Here is a 19,545-nt window from a genome sequence, read left to right as displayed (position 1 = left end):
CCACTCTGTTCAGTAACACGGAGGGGCCAAGAATAGTATCTTGGGGGTACACTGGAGGTTAACAGTTGGTGACATGAGGGAAGCCATTGCAGGAGATACATTAACGCTTTGGGACAGGTTGGAGTGGAACCAGGTGTGGAGAGTGCCTTAGATGGATCACAGAAGAGAGGTAGTGGAAGTGGATGGAATGGTTGACTGTGTGGTTCAATCGTTGGTCTACACTTAAAGTGCCTCATCATTGGTCTGAACCCAAACTGGCTACATCAAACCTAGATCCATTGTTTCATAGCTCAGAACCAACACATTGATCTCCAGAGTGTGATACTGGTTCTGTTAATTTTCCACTTCAAACACAAGCAGACACGAGGATCCAAATGTTGACTGTACATATAAAACATACATGAATGGTGCAAGTGTGGTTTCTGGTAGAAGAAAGTAAGGGGTCCATCTCTGACTCTTCCCTTCCCTTCCTCGACTTCTCCGTCTCCATCTCTGGGGATAAGTTATCGACCAATATTCACTACAAGCCCACTGACTCCCACAGCTACCTGGACTACACTTCCTCCCACCCTGCCTCCTGTAAGGACTCTATTCCATTCTCCCAGTTTCTCCGTCTCCGCCGCATCTGCTCCGACGATGCCATCTTCCACACCAGTGCTTCCGACATGTCTTCCTTTTTCCTCAACCGAGGATTCCCCTCTACCATGGTTGACACGGCCCTCGACCGTGTCCGTTCTATCTCCCGCACTTCTGCCCTCACCCCTGCCCCTCCCTCCCGGAAGCACGATAGGGTTCCCCTTGTCCTCACCTTTCACCCCACCAGCCTCCACATTCAACGGATCATCCTCCGCCATTTCCGCTACCTCCAAAGTGATCCCACCACCAAATGCATCTTCCCCTCCCCTCCCCTTTCAGCATTCCGTAGGGACCGCTCCCTCCGAGACACCCTAGTCCACTCCTCTATCACCCCCAACAGCCCTTCCCCTTCGCCTAGCACCTTCCCGTGCAAGCGCAGGAGATGTAACACCTGCCCCTATACCTCCCCCCCTTCCCACTGTTCAGGGCCCCAAACACCCCTTCCAGGTGAAACAGCGATTTACTTGTACTTCTTGCAATCTAGTATACTGTATTCGCTGCTCACGATGCGGTCTCCTATACATTGGGGAGACCAAACGCAGATTGGGTGACCACTTTGCGGAACACCTCCGTTCAGTCGGTAAGGGTGACCCCGAGCTTCCGGTCGCCTGTCATTTTAATTCACCGCTCCATTCCCACTCGGACCTCACCGTCCTTGGCCTCTTGCATTGTTCCATGGAAGCTCAACGTAAACTCAAGGAACAGCACCTCATCTTCCGATTAGGCACTTTGCAGCCTTCCGGACTCAATATCGAGTTCAACAATTTCAGATCATAACCTTGGCCCCTATTACATTTTTACTTATATTTTTTTTCCACCCCTTTGTTTTGGGTTTTCCTTCCCCCCCCCCCCTTTCCCTTTTTTTCTCTCTCCCACATGGCAGCTGTCTCTCATTCTGCCAGAACACTTCACACCTAATCTGAGCCGTCTTTTGTCTCCACTTGTCCTATTACCATCTCGTCTGGTTTTGAATACCTCTTAATGTCTCTTTACTTCTTTTGTTCTATCGCAGCCCTGCCTTCGATCTATTTCATTTCCTTTCCAGTTTTGAAAAAGGGTTCACCCGAAACGTCAACTCTAATTTCTCTCCATGGATGTTGCCTGGCCTGCTGAGTTTTTCCAGCATTTTCTGTTGTTATTTTGGATTTCCAGCATTTGCAGTATTTTGCTATCGTAAAAGTAAGGCATAAGTTGGGAAGGGGAGCCTAATTTATCAAAAAGGATGGACTTGTTGGGTCCAATTAGTGCTGCAGCCAAAACCAGATAAATCTGAAATAAAGCCCCACTGTACAGAAAAAGTGAGACATATATGTGCTAAATCAAACTGGATAGTCATAAATAAGCCATGTAAGTATCAGAATGTTATATTCAGGCTGTATTTACACTACAAGTTCCTATGTTTCCTACATTACAAAAGTGACTACATTTCAAAAAAGTACTTCATTGGCTGTAAAGCTTTGGGATGTCCAGAGGTCGTGAAAAGCATTATATAAATGCAAGTCTTTCTTTTCTTTTAAGTTCCACACTGACGCTAAACTTGTGTAGCACAAATCTGGAAGTAAGGGCCAAACTAACTGAAGCAAAGCGCAGTGAGATGTTCTCCAGTGAGTCTCACTTCGCTTCACTCGAGCGTTTCTCCGGCCCTGACTCGAATTTGGGTTGTTTACGCTCTAACTGTAGCGACAGTGTGAAGCAAAACCACTTTACACTGAAATTACAGTTGTATAAATGCATCTTTAAATACACGCAACACATTGCTGTGTTGGTATTATGCAGAATTGGACTCTTGACTTTCACAGAGTAAAGGAACTGAACCAAGCCACCAAACCTGTGTACTCTTTTGAGCAACCTATAAACAAATAGACTGTAACTAATAAAACATTAAATGAAACTTAACAAATTAAATTGAAATTGGGTTGGCCGGGGTGATGATGCATTCCAGTCCCCGCGGTGCCCACCGGTCGTGGAAGGCCTCGCGTGTGCCGGCGGACACTGCGTGCTCCATCTCCAGGGCCACCCGGGCGCGAACGTGGCCGCGAAAGAGAGGCAGGCAATTGGGCCAAACGACCCCCTTGACCACCTGCTGCCTGGACTAATTGATGGCCACTTTGGCCAGGCCCAGGAGCAGTCCTATGAGGAGGTTCCCCGATCTGCCCGCTCCCCTCCACACCGGGTGACCAAAGATCAGGAGCGTGGGACTTCAGTGCAGCCAGAAATCGAGGAGCAGCCCCTTCAAATAGTGGAAGAGGGACTGCACCTCTTACACTCCATATATACATGGAAAATGGACTCCTCCAGGCCGCAGAAAAGGCAGGCGGCTTGGGAGTCCGTGAACCTACTTAAAACCTTATTGCACGGGACTGCTCCATGCAACACTCTCCAGGCCAAGTCCCCAATAGATAAACGGAGGACTCCCATGTAGAGAGCCCTCCATTGGGGACCCCTGCCTCCGCTGGACGGCAAGATGGTGCGCCAAGGCGTGTCCGGATGGCAGACAAGGATGGCAAAATGGAGGGTGTGCAAGAGCAGCCCGTACAGGAAACCCCTCCACACAGAATGAAAAGGCACGGAGGGGATTTCCCGGAGACAGCTCAAGTTGTGAGGTGCCGGCTCCCGAAAGAAAACCGAGTCTGTGTAACATGTTTTCCCACAGGGGGACGGGAAAGCAGAAGTTACTAAATGACATTAATAGAGGTTGTTTTTTGCTTGGCCTCTGGGACTGGTGTGTCGTTCAGTGGGAACGAAATAAAGAGATTAACTAATAAAAATCCTATGTGACAAAAAAAGACGGGACTTGAAGATTTAATTACGCTTGTTATGTTTGATTTTATAATTGAGGCCCTTGAGGGGATATTTTCAGCACTCGAACTAAGGTAGGATGTTGACGCTACACATTGGTTGCATATTTTCATTCGTAATCGGAAATTGGGGCTTTTATTGTGTCTAAATCAAGATTTCGATGAAAGGTCATTGCCCTTTGACATTAACACTGTTTCTGTCTCCACTGATGCTGCCTGACCTGCTGAGTATTTCCAGCAAATTCTGTTTATATTTCAGGATGACATCAGATTCGGAATTCCTTCGTGCTCGTCTCCATTTTTGTTCACCGAATAAATTGATAGCATTTGGAGCCAGCTTTCTCCCGTTGCAGACTGAAAGAGTGCGCCCAGGCCACCAGTTGCGATCAAACACCTGCACTGCCTTCCGCATTGATTCTGCAAACCCAGCGCGAGCCCCAGGCACCGCCCGCTCCCCGCCAGCCCGCCCCCTTCTGTCCTCGCTCTGCTCTGATTGATCCTCGCGCCTTCGGTCCGGAACGTTAACTCACCGACACCCGAGTGGCGATTGGTTAAGGCGCCTGTCAATCAGCGCGTTGCTGCTATGGATTGGATACTTGGAGGGCCGAGTTAAAACAAGTCAGTGGGTCTTCTCCCCACCCCCAGCTGTCAGACCAGGCTGATTGAGAGGTGAGGAGATAGTGCTCCGGTCGGAGGGAGACGGAGAGTTGGGACACACACAGGTACCAAGACTAAAGAAGATTGTGTTACATATCAGAGTCAGTGTTGCAGTCTGAGAGCAGTAGTTAACCCGAGCTCAGCGCTGGAGGTGATGAAGAATAACAATACCCGTAGGTGGAGATCACAATATCCATTCTCATCACCCGCCAGATTGGCAGCTCCAGATCGGAACAGTTAAAGATTGCTAATGGTGCTTAAAGCCGAGTGCACCGGCTCCAATGGGCTGTGTTTGTTTACGGTGCGGCGTAGGCTCATCTATCGGAAAAGGGGTTCCAGCTCTTTAATGATACTAGTTTCATCATGTTTTTCTTTTTGGGGGAAAAAGCCGGAACAGATATGAGTGCTTTTGTAAAATCAATAAATAAGAAATCAATCTGGAATGAAGTGTGAAACACCGCGACTAGTAAAACAGTTTATATGGATTGATTTGATGGACCGTTTTTATTATGTGTTATTTTCATTATGGTCAGTTTCTGCTTTAGACATTGCTTGTGGAAATCTTTTTTGTGGCAGTCTCGCTGTTTCGATATTGGCAAATAGGAAACAGTGCTCCAGTTCCTAGAATAACATAAAGTGCGTGCCATTGGAGGTTGATCATTTGTTATCTCTCTCTTTTAAGGGTCTGAGATAGTCATGTTTCCATTGAAGCGATATAATTTTACTGCTCGGTGCAACACTGCACTTTATCGTGTACTTTGGTTTTTAGTAGGATGAGAGGAGACCATCCGTTTGCTGGGATGAGGAACCTGAAACGCTTCAGCGATAGAGCTGCTGCCGGCGATTTTTTCCTTCTTCAGGCTGCAGACATTCGCGATCCCAATGATCACATCCTCTCGCAGGAAGACTTCGATGAGATAACGGATTTCAACGACCTCCCGACCTCACTCTTTGCCTGCAACGTACATCAGTCTGTTTTTGAAGACGAACAAGGAAGGGTATGTGTGGCCATTAGTAACATGGATGCAGTTGGATCTATATTAGCTGAACTAATGTGTCCTGGTGCCGTTTATATAATTGTTTTAAATACGTCAGGTTATCTCGAATAAAGCATTCTGTTTAGTACCAGGGAAGAGGAAATAGTGAAGATTTGTTAGTAAATGAAGGGCGGACATTATTGCTTTTGAAGAGTATGTTGCAGGTAATAACCATCATAATACAATAAAGATTTTCTGGAGGAAGGAGTTTTGACATAGGCTTTCAATCTTCCAACAGGACATGGGCATAATGTCTTACTAGCCTTCTATTAGTGATGACTGCTGCAAGTTGTTGTTGATCTGTTTACCCAAAGAGTGGTTAGGATGTGGAACTTGCTACCACATGGAGTAGTTGAGCTGAATAGTATAGATGCATTTAAAGGGAAGTATAAGAGGGAGAAAGCAATAGAAGGATATGCAGATAGGGTTAGATGAAGTAGGGTTGGAAGAGGCTCGAATGGAGCATAACACCGCCATAGCCCAGTTGGACTGAATGGCCTGTTTCTGTGTTGTAAATTCTACGTAATTCTACATTTAGCAATTTGAAAGCTCGAATTCTCAGGCTGTGCTCCATCACACTTCTCTCTCTTTCCCCCCCCCCCCCCCCCACTTAAATGGTGTCCTGCAAAGACAGACACAATGCTGAATATTCCAATCATAACACTGCTTACATCAGCGATAATGTGAAAATGGTATGAAACTATTGAATGATTCATCGAATCTACTTTTATCAATTCAATAAAGACACCAGCTATGGCATACTCATAAACCAGTCAACACCAGGGGCAGCACGGTGGCATAGTGGTTAGCACTGTTGCCTCACAGCGCCAGAGACCCGGGTTCAAATCCGACCTCGGGCGACTGTCTGTGTGGAGTTTGCACATTCTCCCTGTGTTTGCGTGGGTTTTCTCCGGGTGCTCCGGTTTCCTCCCACAGTCCAAAGCTGTGCGGGTTAGGTTGATTGGCCATGATAAATTGACCCTTGGTGTTAGGGGGATTAAAATACATGGGGTTACGGGGATAGGGTGGGATATGTGTCGGTGCAGGCTCGATGGGCCGAAATGGCCTCTATCTGCAATGTGGGGTTTCTGTGATTTCTGTGATCTCGGCCCCTGCAAATTGAAAGTCAATTTTTTGCCGTTTTTTTTTTTAGTACTGCAGAAATGATTTATAAAAATGCAGTGATTTCAGCTGAAAAGAGGTGTTTCCATTTTGAGTGTGAAATCCTATGGCTCCCTCACCCTGATGTTTAGCAATTTTGTTTGAGCCCTGTGCTTACATGGAGATATGTCCCTAACAACTGATGTTATAAACTTATAGCACAACGAGGCAAAGTACAGTACAAAGCACATGAAAACATCACACTATTTAGAGAACATTGAAGAAAACTACTGATCCTGTGTTATTTTTGGATATGGGACAAAAATGCTACTGTAGTTCTCCAAGGGTTACTGTCCAACAGTCTTGGCAGCTAAAACCTCTGTGTAGAATTTAATTGAAGGACTTTGTTTCTGCAGTGTGTCATCCTGGTGCAGCTTTGAAGATGTACAAGTCAATTTGGCACATCCTATTTCACAAAATACAAATATATTGTAATATATAAAAACTCATGTTAATCATATATATGTGGTTATTGCTGTTTATTGAGTATATATTCTATTGCTCATATAACTATTTAAAAGTCAATGGCTAACTATAGTGCAAATGGATTTATTTTCATTTTCTCCTGAATTCTTTGCCATATTAAAATAAATCCCCAAATAAGGATTTAAGTTCTAAATTACAGCCCCAAAAATAAAGCAATCTATTTTTGTTCATGGGTCTAGTGAACATTTTTAGCTCCCAAGTGAACACTACTTGAAATATGTAAAAAATTTTGATTCAAAATGAGTTCCAGATTTTGGAGTGCAATGTGGGTCCTGTGAATTCCAGGACGAGCAACATTTGCAGTGCTGATTTTACTAGAATTCACAGAAAGTCACATCAATATTTTTACATTATTGAAGTAGTTCGTAGTAGGATGAGAGGTAAGCTGAATTGTTTCAGGTTAACTTCCCAAATCCCTGAGTTTAGCTCAGTTTAGACATGAAAGTTTTTACTGGCTCCTTGACTGACAATAAACCCTGTTATGTTTTAGGTCTCTAACACACCTTATAATGAGACACTCTAAAATGAAATGAATAGGGCCTTCTGCAATTAAGTGTAAAGGTTTTGATTATGAATAAATAGAGAACAGTATCTACCAGGGGTAAAGGGTTCAAATGATGTCCTAAACTATATTATTGACGCTTGTGCTGTTTTCAACTTTCATTTGAACTTCCAAGGTTAGACTGTAGATTCAAAATTACTCTCTGCTATTCGTTGTTGAAATGCAATTTGATTGGGTGTTTTAATGTTGTTTTTGGCCACTTCTGTGCTGAAGTGCTCTCCATGTCTTTGCTGCTTAATGATGTTCATTAGAGAAGATCAATGTTTATTATTGCATCATTATTACAGGTTTAGCAAGAAATAATGCTGGAACATTTTATGTCTAGCACATAATTTATTATTTTCTCTCTTTTTCCAAACCCATGGTGTAAATAGAAAACTGAGTGGATAACAATGCAATATTGAGTAGATGTTTTAGAACTTTTAACAAAATCCATTTCAGAAATATATTATTATCCCATACTTCAATACATGAATATTGATCCCACAGTGTCTGTGATTTTCTGAAAACATGGCCCAAGCTGGTTTTGACAGTCAATACAAATGAAGAGAAAATGAGTTAAGAGAACTAGAACATTTTCATTTAGCCTATATATAAAAGCTTACATTTACACGATAAGTGAAAAGATTTTGTAATTCATCAAAATAGATCTGTATTTTCTCTTGAGTGTGAAAATTACCATCAGTAGTGAATATAGTACTAATCATTTTCCATTTGTGATGCTAGCTCAGGCACTGTGGCATTTTAAAAGTGTATCTGACCGACTTCTGCAGTGGTCATATCTCACAGCCCGCATCAGCAGTATGGAAAAAATACACCTCCACACCAAGGTCAAGTTGACCTGAAATCATACTGAGCAGAAACTTCAGCCATGTCTGATGGAACAGGAGCCATTTATAAAATATATATGCATTAATGCTAGTATTTTTGAAAAGCATAAATTTAAATTGTGTGCAAGTACCTATTTTGTACCTCTTGGTTGGTATCTCTTCCTTACTTTAAAGTAGGAGATGGTGGGGGGGGGGGGATTAATTTTACTTGACAATTTCCAGCCCCAAAATCCATGTAGGGATGCTCATTTGGTGAAGAGTGGCTGAATGAACCCAAAGTTTACCTGTGTGGACAATCCCAGCCCCTGGATCATTTCCATCGCAAGTTCTGATTAGGACAAAAGAATTTGGGAGCCCGGGTCTGAAATGAGTGCAGGAGCCTCATTTCAATATTGAAATGAGACCTGCACTCATTTCAGGCAGCCGCCAGTGACCTCCTGACCAAGTTAGCAGGGGCTCAATCTCCTGTGCGTATCTGCACTTCTAAATTGGTTATCATTGTGCCCGTTTGAGGCCTATAAAACAGGCACAACAATGTTAAATTTAAACCCCTAAGAGTTATGTTTTGAGCCTCTTGCACACGTTATAATTGTCCACTTTAAAATTAAATGTAAAGTCTTTTTTTTTAGAATAGTTCAACAACAATGACTACCTGGATTAACAGATTTGACAATAATCCTGTTCTGAGCTATGGCTAAAAGATACATCTATGCCACTATAATTGTAGGTATATTAAATAATATAACATCCCTACATTAGTATGCATACTGATTCTGGAAGCTTTTGGTCTGAAGAGCAGAACAATGTTTGTGCTCATACCTTTGTTAATCCAAAATTTAACAGTCTTCTGTATTACAATTTTTTTACATTTTCTAGCACTAGTTTATTTTTAAAAAAGACAAATCAAATTGAGTTTCATAGAATTAAGTAGTGAGGGTGAAGATCTCAATACTGCATTTCTTCTGCTGTACAAAGATGTTACCCTGTTTAACAGATTCATTTTCTAATCAATTCGAATGCCCATTTTTACTTTAAAAACTTTGGGGGTAATTTTAACCTAACCCATCCATCAGGAAACAGTGGGTTTGGGTCAGCTGCCCGTTTTACACCATGTTGCTGTTGCAAAAGTACCATGTGGGTGAAATTAACTATCCAACAGAGTCCAGTTGGGAGTCAAGTCTCCCACTTCCCAATGTGATATAATTGGATTTGAATCAGCACACCAAGGCTCATGATTCAGACTCGAAACCAGAGGCGATCTGACACATATCAAGACAAAGGTCCATGGAGAGTAAAATCAGGCCGTATATAAAATGGGCGCATGACCCAAACCCACCTGTTTCACATCCAGCAGGTTAGGTTACAATTAACTCTGTTTGCCTCAAAATTATAGTATGATTTTTCCAGATGTATGAAAAGAGGACTGATTTCTGCAGTAATTTTATTATAATCTTTGACCACTTTCCTTTAAACTATAAATCATATATAGTCAAATTAAAGTTCAGATGTGAAGATGTGGCTTATTGACACTTTTAAAACCTAACTGAAACACTAGAATCAAAAACAGGTCGTCTCTGATATAGTTTCAGTATAATAGGCATATCGGGGTCATGGCTGGAATTGCCTTGGGCACAGGTGCTGGCACCCTGCAAGCTCTTGGCAATAGTCTACATACCTTTAATGGTTTGAGGGCAACAATGCACTTGGCCCACATAGACTACAACAAGAAAATTTGCCACAGATCATAGCACAGACTAATAAGCCCTTATGACACTGTGACCCGTAGCCCATTCCCATCAGTGATTGCATGCAGTTCAGGTCACTTTATTCCAAACACAATCTGATTTAGGTTCCTGTACTAATCATGCCCAAGGCACTGGTTGTGCTCACAGCACCTTTGTCTTGACGTGTGTCAGACCGCCTCTGGTTTCAAGTCTGAATTATGAGCCATGATGTACTGATTCAAATCCAATTATATCACATTGGGAAATGGGAGATTTCACTCCAAACTGGACTCTGTTGGATACAGTTAATTTCACCCATATGGTACTTTTGCAACAACAGCATATTACGAGTATACAGGTCTTCTGATGGCCTGCACCAGGGGAAAATTTGTCACAGTACGGAGTATCCATTATTTAACAGCAAATTACATTTTAAGAGGTAATGCCTTCATTTAAAAAAAGTGTTTGGCAAACCTTTTCTTACTTTCAACCACATGATGCAATCAATTAATTTAAAGCATTATGTATATTTGCATTATTTCTACATAGTGTCATCAAGAAAAAAATGATGGATTACTCTTCTGCTTTTAATCCTTCTCAAAACTAAACAAAATGTCTCTTAAACACTCTTTCATGAAAATGGTGTTCTTTAAACAAAGATTTTCAGCGATGGTATAACTGAAAATAATCAGGTTGTACTCACTTGATACATTTTTTGGCTCACCTAATGTAGGTACCAGATGAAACAACAACATCAGCCTAGGGGAAAGATTTCCTCTGTTCACTAGGTGTGGTGAAATCGTAAATGTGTTCTTTATAAATGGATTTACAATTTCACTACAGCTAGTGCACAGAAGATATCTCTCCACTTAGTCACTGTTTTTGAATTTCATTGCTGCCTGTCACTCAAATCTACCTTTCATTATTGAAGGAATGTAAGTGTTGTTGCTTTGCTCTTTGCGCACATGTTTTTGTTGGGCGATATATGGAGTGGCATTTGCAGTGATTGTGGGAGAGCCTGTGGTTGTATTTCCACCCCCATGCCTTGGGGAGGCAGAATGGAGTGGAATAATTCCCATAGGGAACATTAGAGCTATATGTGAACAAAATCAATGTTAGCACCAACTGATTGCTTCGGGTGACGGATTATTTGATACAAGTGTGTCTTCAACTTTTGCTACAAAATTCTTCAGATTATTTTATCCACATGTTCTAGGAATTAAGATACCTAGCATTTTGAAACATCATGAAGTCCAAAGATTACAATCCTTAACAACAACAACTTGTATTTATATAGCATCTTTAATGTAGTAAAATGTCCCACGGTGCTGCACAGGAGTATTTTAAGACAAAAAAATTTGACAGAGCCACAAGGATAAATTAGGGCAGGTGACCTGGTCGAAGAGGTAGGTTTTAAGGAGCGTCTTAAAGGAGGAAAGAGAGGTAGCGAGGCGGAGAGGTTTAGGCAGGGAATTCCAGAGCTTAGGGCCTAGGCAACAGAAGGCTCGGCCACCCATGGCTGAGTGATTTATAATCAGGGATGTTCAAGAGGGCAGAATTAGAGGAGCGCAGCTATCTCGGCAGGGGGGGGGGGAGGGGGGTGGTGCGGGGCTGAAGGAGATTACAGAGATAGGAAGGGGCGAGGCCATGGAGGGATTGGAAAACAAGGATGAGAATTTTGAAATCAAGATGCTACTTAACTGGGAGCCAATGTCGGTCAGCGAGCACAAGGGAGATGGGTGAACGGGACTTAGTGCGAGTTAGGACACAGGCAGCCGAGTTTTGGATGACCTCAAGTTTACGTAGGGTGGAATGTGGGAGGCCAGCCAGGAGTGCGTTGGAATAGTCAAGTCTAGAGGTAACAAAGGCATGGATGAGGGTTTCAGCAGCAGATGAGCTGAGGCAAGGGAGGAGATGGGCGATGCTATGGAGGTGAAAATAGGTGGTCTTTGTTATGTTGCGGATATGTGGTCGGAAGCTCATTTCAGGGTCAAATATGACACCAAGGTTGCGAACAGTGTGGTTCAGCCTCAGGCAGATGTTAGGGAGAGGGATGGAGTCAGTGGCTAGGAACAGAGTTTGTGGCAGGGACCGAAAACAATGGCTTTGGTCTTCCCAATATTTAATTGGAGAAAATTTTTGCTCATCCAGAACTCTGTCGGACAAGCTGTCTGACAATTTAGACACCGTGGAGGGGTCGAGAGAAGAGGTAGTGAGGTAGAGCTGGGTGTCGTTGGCGTACATGTGGAAACTGACGCTGTGTTTTCGGATGATGTCGCCAAGGGGCAACATGTAGATGAGAAATAGGAGGGGGCCAAGGATAGATCCTTGGGGGACACCAGACGTGACGATGCTGGAGTGGGAAGTGAAGCCGTTGCAGGTGATTCTCTGGTTATGATTAGATAGATAAGAATGGAACCAGGCGAGTGCAGTCCCACCCAGCTGGATGACGGTGGAGAGGTGTTGGAGAAGGATGGAGTGGTCAACTGTGTTAAAGGCTGCAGACAAGTCAAGAAGGACAAGGAGGGATAGTTTACCGTTGTCACAGTCACAAAGGATGTCATTTGTGACTTTGATGAGAGCCGTTTTGGTACTGTGGCAAGGGCGGAAACCTGATTGGAGGGATTCAAACATGGAATTGCGGGAAAGATGGGCATGGATTTGGGAGACGACTATATATTCAAGGACTTTGGAGAGAAAAGGGAGGTTGGAGATGGGGCGATAGTTTGCTAGGATGGAGGGATCAAGGGTTGTTTTTTGAGGAGAGGGGTGACGATGGCAGATTTGAGGGAGAGGGGGACAGTACCTGAGGAGAGAACTATTAACAATATCAGCTAACATGGAAGCCAGAAAAGGAAGTTGGGTGGTCAGCAGTTTGGTGGAAATAGGGTTGAGGGAGCAGGAGGTGGGTCTTGTGGACAAGATGAGTGCAGAGAGGTCATGAGGGGAGATCGGAGAGAAACTAGAGAAAGATGCGAGTTCAGGGCTAGGGCAAGGTGGAACCTTAGAGGAAGTTTGGCCCAGTGGGTTAGGGGAAAGAAGGGAAGTGGCAGAGGCAGCTGAACAGATGGTCTCAATCTTAAAGACAAAGAAGTCCATGAGCTCCTCACACTTGTTATGGAGTTGAGGGTAAAGGAGACAGGGGAGAGCGGTTTAAGAGGACGGTTAGCAGTAGAGAATAGGAGCTGGGGTTTATCTTTGCATTCCAGAATGATTCTGGAATAGTGAGCCATTTTGGCAGACGAGAGCAGGCCCTGAATGCTTTATGTGGTCCAGCCAGATCTGGCGGTGAATGGCTAAACCAGTTGTCCGCCATATCCGTTCGAGTCTGCGTCCCTTGGACTTAAGGGAGCGAAGATGAGAGCCGTATCCGGGGGAACGGCCAGGGTGAGAGAGGGTGAGTTTTTTAGTCGGGACTAAGGCAACAAAGGTGGTGATGAGGGTGTGGTTGAGCAGATCGGTAGCTGCAGAAATGTCATGGTGAATGGAGAGCCAGAGGCTGGACAGTTGGGATTTCATAAGTGCAGTTGTAAGAGAGTTGGGAGAGAGTTTTTTCCAGGGGTGGACACAGAAGGAATTAGGGTTGGGGGGGCGGTGGGTGGGAGGGGGATGTGGGTGGAGAGCGATATGAGGAAATGGTCAGAGATGGCCTTATCTGCAATTGACACGATGGGAGTAGCGAGGCCATGAGAGATGACAAGGTCAAGGAGCTAGCCATGAATATGGGTTGGGGAGTTTACATGGAGGGAGAGATTAAGGGAGGGTAGGAGGTTAGTGAACTCAGAGGAGAGAGAGCATGATGAATTGAGATGGAGATTGAAAGCACCGAGGATGAGAAGTTGTTCGGTGCAGAGGCTGAGGGAGGAGAATCGTAAAGATATCTCTGTAATAAAATTAAAGTTATATAGAACTTGCCTAGATGCACTCAGTCTCAATCTCTGTCCCCCTCTTTTCCCCCCCCCCCCCCCCCCCATTAGAGGTATGGCTATGTCAATGCCACAAGGTAAAAAAAAGACTTGCGCCTTTCCCGATCTCAGAACATCCCAAAGTGTTTTACAGGCAATTAAGTACTTTTGAATTGTAGTCACTGATGTAATGTAGGTTGACTGTATGCATTCATTTAAAAAAAAACATGAAATGAAAACATTTTATTTTACCAGTTTTTGTTCCACCTCAAGGCATTGCCATCTTCTAAGAGTAAGGTTCCATGTCACCATTGGTTTTCTGATACTTCATCCAAGTGGCTTTTTTTTTATGCATGAGTTTAGACAGTGAAGTTTGGCACTGTCATGTGGAGCATTCTAGCCTAGCCAGATCTTGTTCTGACCTGGTGTGTACCAGCAAGGATTACTAGACACTAGATAGCAGGAATAATGGGATAGGGAATAACGCATCCTTCTTCAAAGTTCTTGAAGTTAACATTCAGGAGTGCTGTGATGAAGCCTGGCTGTTTCTCCAGTAAGATATGAAACTCAACTAATGTTCCCAATGTGTGGGTCAAGCAGTTCTTTTTTAAAATGTGGCAGAAGTCCCAATTAGATTAACTCACTGGGACGGACGTGACTGCTGCCAATGAACCTGAAGCGTTCTGCCTATTTTTAAAAGCTGGGAAGGGAGCGGGCTGGTGAGAAAAAGCTGGGAAGGGAGTGGGCTGGTGAGGAAAAGCCAGGAAGGGAGTGGGCTGGTGAGGAAAAGCCGGGAAGGGAGTGGGCTGGTGAGGAACAGCCGGGAAGGGAGCGGGCTGGTGAGGAAAAGCCGGGAAGGGAGCGGGCTGGTTAGGAAAAAGTCGGGAAGGGAGTGGGCTGGTGAGGAAAAGCTGGGAAGGGAGCGGGCTGGTGGGGGAAAAAGCCAGGAAGGGAGTCGGTTGGTGAGGAAAAGCCGGGAAGGGAGCGGGCTGGTGGGAAAAGCCAGGAAGGGAGCGGGCTGGTTAGAAAAAGCCAGGAAGGGAGAGGGCTGGTGGGGGAAAAAGCCAGGAAGGGAGCGGGCTGGTGGGAAAAAGCTGGGAAGGGAGCGGGCTGGTGAGTAAAAGCAGGGAAGGGAGTGGGCTGGTGAGGAAAAGCCGGGAAGGGAGCGGGCTGGTGAGGAAAAGCCAGGAAGGGAGCGGGCTGGTTGGAAAAAGCCGGGAAGGGAGTGGGCTGGCGAGGAAAAGCTGGGGAGGGAGCGGGCTGGTTAGAAAAAGCCAGGAAGGGAGCGGGCTGGCGAGGAAAAGCCGGGAAGGGAGCGGGCTGGTGAGGAAAAGCCGGGAAGGGAGCGGGCTCATTAGCGTGCTCGTATTTAAAAAAGCAGAAACGTCATGCTTCCGGTTGTTGGCAGCAGTCACTCCATTAAATTAACATAAAAGCACTAATTGTTTTATTCAATGGTTCATTTCAAAGGGTATATTTGGTAAAAATATCTAACCCGATTTTATTTTTTTTATATTTCAAGCATCTTGCTAATGACTAGAGCATAAAGTTCTTGAGAAGTTAACATTCAGGAGTGCTGTGATGAAGCCTGGTTGTTTCTCCAATAAGATGTGAGGCTCAACTAAAGTTCACAATGTTCCCAATGTGTTGGGTCATGCAGTTATTTTTAAAAATGTGTCAGAAATCCCAATTAGATTAACTCACTGGTACCATTCATTCCCAATGGTTATGTATAGGATATAAATTTTCAGATTTTATTTTTAAGTAAACTCCGAGGGAGGAGGTAAAAACGATTAATATTTTTAATCAAAGTAATGAAAAAATGCTACAAATATATTTTTAGTATACTTATTGTTTAAGTTTTTTAAAAAACAATCTGGAAATTAAAAAGCTAGTTGCAGTAAACATGACCACGATTGTTCAGCTGGTTCACTAATGTCCTTTAGGGAGGGAAACCTGCCGTCCTTACTCAGTCTGGCCTATATTTCACTCCAGTCCTACACCAACATGGTTGACTCTTAACTGTCCTCTGAATTGGCTTAGCAAGACATTCAAGGGCAACCAAGGGTGGGTAATAAATGCCAGTCTTGCCAGCGGCAACCACATCCTAAGAATGAATTTAAAAAAACCTTAATTGACATATCTATAATAGATTAAACATCTTGCATTTGGAGGGACTTCCTTTCTGCAAAACCTTACTTCCTGTTGTCATGTTTTTAATCACACGATGGTGTGAACCTTTTGCATTATAAATTTCCAGTACAACATTTTCAATGGAAACATTAACAATTTGGACTCTGGAATTGGAGGCATTTTGGTAAGAAGAATAAGGAAGCCACATTCTCCTGTTGGATCACTAGTTGTAAGGGAGGGAGGAAAGATACTAGAATAAAGTAATGCATCTTTTAATAGCTGTAGAGGGAGACAGTGGTTTAGCTCTGGTGGCCATATTAATTATCATTCTATTGGTTGTGGATGGTTTGTTGTGGGAACAAAGAAGGGGGACAGCAATGGAAAAATATAGGAAAGCGGAATAGGGGAAACATCACACACTACAAATGTGGTTGACATGTGAAAGCGTTCAGCTTGGTGAGCATAAAGATTCACCAAGTTAATATTTTAAGCTAGTCTATATATGTGCTGCAGTGTTTATGCTTGATATGGATTTAAACAGGAATCCTATAAGACCTCCCCATCAACAATGTTTTTGAATAGAAATCAGTTCTTCATTCCTGATGGATATTTTTACCACAGTCAATCCCCAAAGCCTAACAAGAGCAGCATGTATTTGTTACAGCCTCAGTGAATATTTAAAATGAACCATACTGTAATTTTCTGGGAAATTACTATCTCTACAGAGTTTGGATCCCAGAACAGCTAGCATTTTGATCTTTATAATTACTGTAACTGACTAGAGGAAAATTGGATTTTTAGTATTTATAATCCTGAAATGTAAATTGCTCAGTATTACCCACAAGCATGTCATTAAAACTGGAAAAAAAACAGTTGTATTGGGGAAAAGCTTAAGATGTCTGAGCACTGTTAATTCAGAGCTTAAAGTCACATTGTCACAAGTGCTGGCCTTAACTCAGACATTTTGGGCAAAATATTGTTCTGCTTCAGCTTCTCATCTGCTGTTTTTCTTCTCCCTTTAGGTTTTTTGACCATAGATTTATACTCGTAATAGTAAAAATTTGCAGTTGGAAATTTCTATTTGTGTTGTAGATTTGTTTTTCTTTCCACTTGTTTTGTTCCTCTCTATGCGAACCACAAATTATGACCTCTGATACAAAGTATTGATGCTGGGCCTATTCAAGTGATTTTAGTTGCAACTTGCAGCCAGTTCTTAAATTAAAATAGTAATTATTCACTCCTAAAATAAGTGCAGGTTGTGTCTTGCCTTTAGTGAATCAGCCCAATTCTGTGTTAAATGTAGTGGATTAATGCTATTAAAGTGTCTCTGGTCTACAATCATATAATTTTGAAGGTCATATTTCCAAAATGTGGGTATGTAATTGTTTTAAAGAGGGACTGACTTCATAGGCAGGAAGGGAGAAGAGCCACATGTTACAATGTATTCACATCATGACTATTTTTGTGAAGTAACAACACATGTTTATATCATCACATATCATGTGTATTTGCCAAACAAGAAAAAAATATTGCCAATTTTTTTTTCATGAAGTCTGTGCCCTTTTAAGATAGTTGCAGTTTTGTCTCTAAGTATCATATTCGCTTACAAACAGACTACCAGCTCTGCCAGTCGTGGTAGTAAGAATCTTGCAATAATGTTGCCTGGCTCTGTGACTGACCGGACAACGGAGGAGCTAGCATTGCAGATGTTATTGTGATTGGTAGCATTGGTCTCGCTCTATAAGCAAGAACCTGCTGGTTGCGGATACAGATATCAATCTCAGAAATTTTCATAGGCCTGAACCTAAGAAAACTGGCGCAACAAAAACATTTACATTTCATACCCATAGTAACAAAGAGAGAGAGATGGAAAATGCATGTCTAATTATAGGCTGGTCCCTCCTGGAAAGGTTGCCACTCTTCTGTCTTAGTTCAATAAAACTTTGCCAAAGCAGGTGTCCATAAATTGAATTACTTCCACAGTTCATTATTGCACATTTCATCATCATAGTGATGCAACTCATTTCCAACGTCAGCGCAACAACTTGGACTGAGACAACTTAGAGCAGGGATACTTTGCACACTCTCGAATTTTCCAGCGTCAGCTGCACGCCCTCTTTGTTTTTACATCTTGTTCTAGTTGAGTACTAGATACAAATAGCAGTCTCTTCAGGAAAAGCAGACTCTTCTCGGAGTAAATTTGAATATTTTGCAGCCATTTAAAAAATTATATTTTGTTATACATGGAAATGAACACCTGTTGGCTCCTTTCGAATGAGACGTTAAACTGAGGCTCTGTCTGCCCTTTCGGGTGGACATAAAAGATCCCATGGCACCATTTCATAGAAGTGCAGGGAAGTTCTCCCTGCAGTTCTGGCCAATATTTATCCCTCAACCAACATCACTAAAACAGATTATCTGGTCATTATCACATTGCTGTTTGTGGGACCTTGCTGTGCGCAATTTGGCTGCCACGTTTTCCTACATTACAACAGTGACTACACTTTAAAAGTTCTTTATTAGCTGTAAAGCCCTTTGGGATGTCCTGAGGTTATGAACGAGGCTATATAAACGGATGTTGTTTTCTTTTCCTGTCTAAACCATTATAAACTGTTAAGAGTTGCAAAGTTATAAAGGGGCATTATCACTTTCTTGGGGCAGTATTACTATCTGGGACAGTCTGCTCTGAGAGCTTGTGTGCAGCCGATGGTATACGTAACACTGAACTGCAATTCAGTTTTTTGAGGATCTTTAAACAGGTTAAGACGTTTTTAATGTAACTCATTTTCTTTAGCACCACCATGATTCGTGATGCAATCACTTCATTGTGTATCTGTTTTCAAATCTGGTTAAATAGCATGCAAGTTACTTTAGTAGAATGATGGTGCCCGGTAAATCTGCAGTGAAACTGGTGCTATACAGCACTTCCTGCAAATTGATGATTCTGAGCCTGACCAGTACAGTAGTGTATGGAACGAATGGATGTTATTGAAGGCCAATTTATGATGATTGCTTACGTCAAACTAATATAACTTCTATAAAGCTGTTTCAGTTTGCATGCTGTTTTGTAGCTACAGTATCTATCTTTATGAAAAAGCAGCAACCATGCTCTGTAAAACATGGCGTCTCCTAGAACCTCTGGGCCTAATTACATTAGAACCCAATACTGAATTCCACAGCAATCACATGGAGGGGTAAGATTCAGCATCTTACAACACACTGTTGATAAGTAATAAATAAGTTTGGAATAGACCATTTGCATAATCATGCCCTGTCATCGGGTGCATTTTAGACTCCAGTATGTGGGCATTTATAAAAAAAAAAAAAAAAAAAAATCATTTATGGGATGTCGGCGTTGCTGTCAAGGCCAGCATTTATTGCCCATCCCTTATTGCCTTTGAGAAGGTGGTGGTGAGCTGCCTTCTTGAACCGCTGCAGTCTGTGGTGAAGGTACTCCCACAGTGCTGTTAGGTAGGGAGTTCCAGGATTTTGACCCAGCGACGATGAAGGATCGGCGATGTACTTCTAAGTCAGGATGGTGTGTGACTTGGAGGGGAACTTGGAGGTGGTGGTGTGCCCATGCACCTGCTGCCCTTGTCCTAGGTGGAAGAGGTCG

The 19,545-nt window shown here is 43.0% G+C and overlaps 1 protein-coding gene across 3 annotated transcripts in view; it reads left to right on the top strand.

Annotated features, from left to right (window-relative positions):
- The first annotated feature begins 3,769 nt into the window (after window positions 1–3,769).
- The window catches only part of LOC147112623 (calcipressin-2-like), a 533,757-nt gene continuing 517,981 nt past the window's right edge, over window positions 3,770–19,545 (top strand). Inside the window, exons 1-2 of one of the 3 annotated variants that reach the window (XM_085997076.1) lie at window positions 3,770–4,103; window positions 4,861–5,089. In XM_085997076.1, coding sequence (XP_085853202.1) covers window positions 4,865–5,089 — 225 coding nt within the window. In that variant the 5' untranslated portion in view covers window positions 3,770–4,103; window positions 4,861–4,864. The other 2 variants (XM_085997075.1, XM_085997077.1) reach the window with 2 other exon arrangements.

Source organism: Somniosus microcephalus, chromosome 9 (genome assembly GCF_052327205.1).
Source record: "Somniosus microcephalus isolate GS21.2 chromosome 9, FLI_Smic_1.0, whole genome shotgun sequence".
Lineage (NCBI taxonomy): Eukaryota > Metazoa > Chordata > Chondrichthyes > Squaliformes > Somniosidae > Somniosus > Somniosus microcephalus.
The sequence above is the reverse complement of the archived record's forward strand: the minus strand, read 5'-3'. Positions and strand labels throughout refer to the sequence as shown.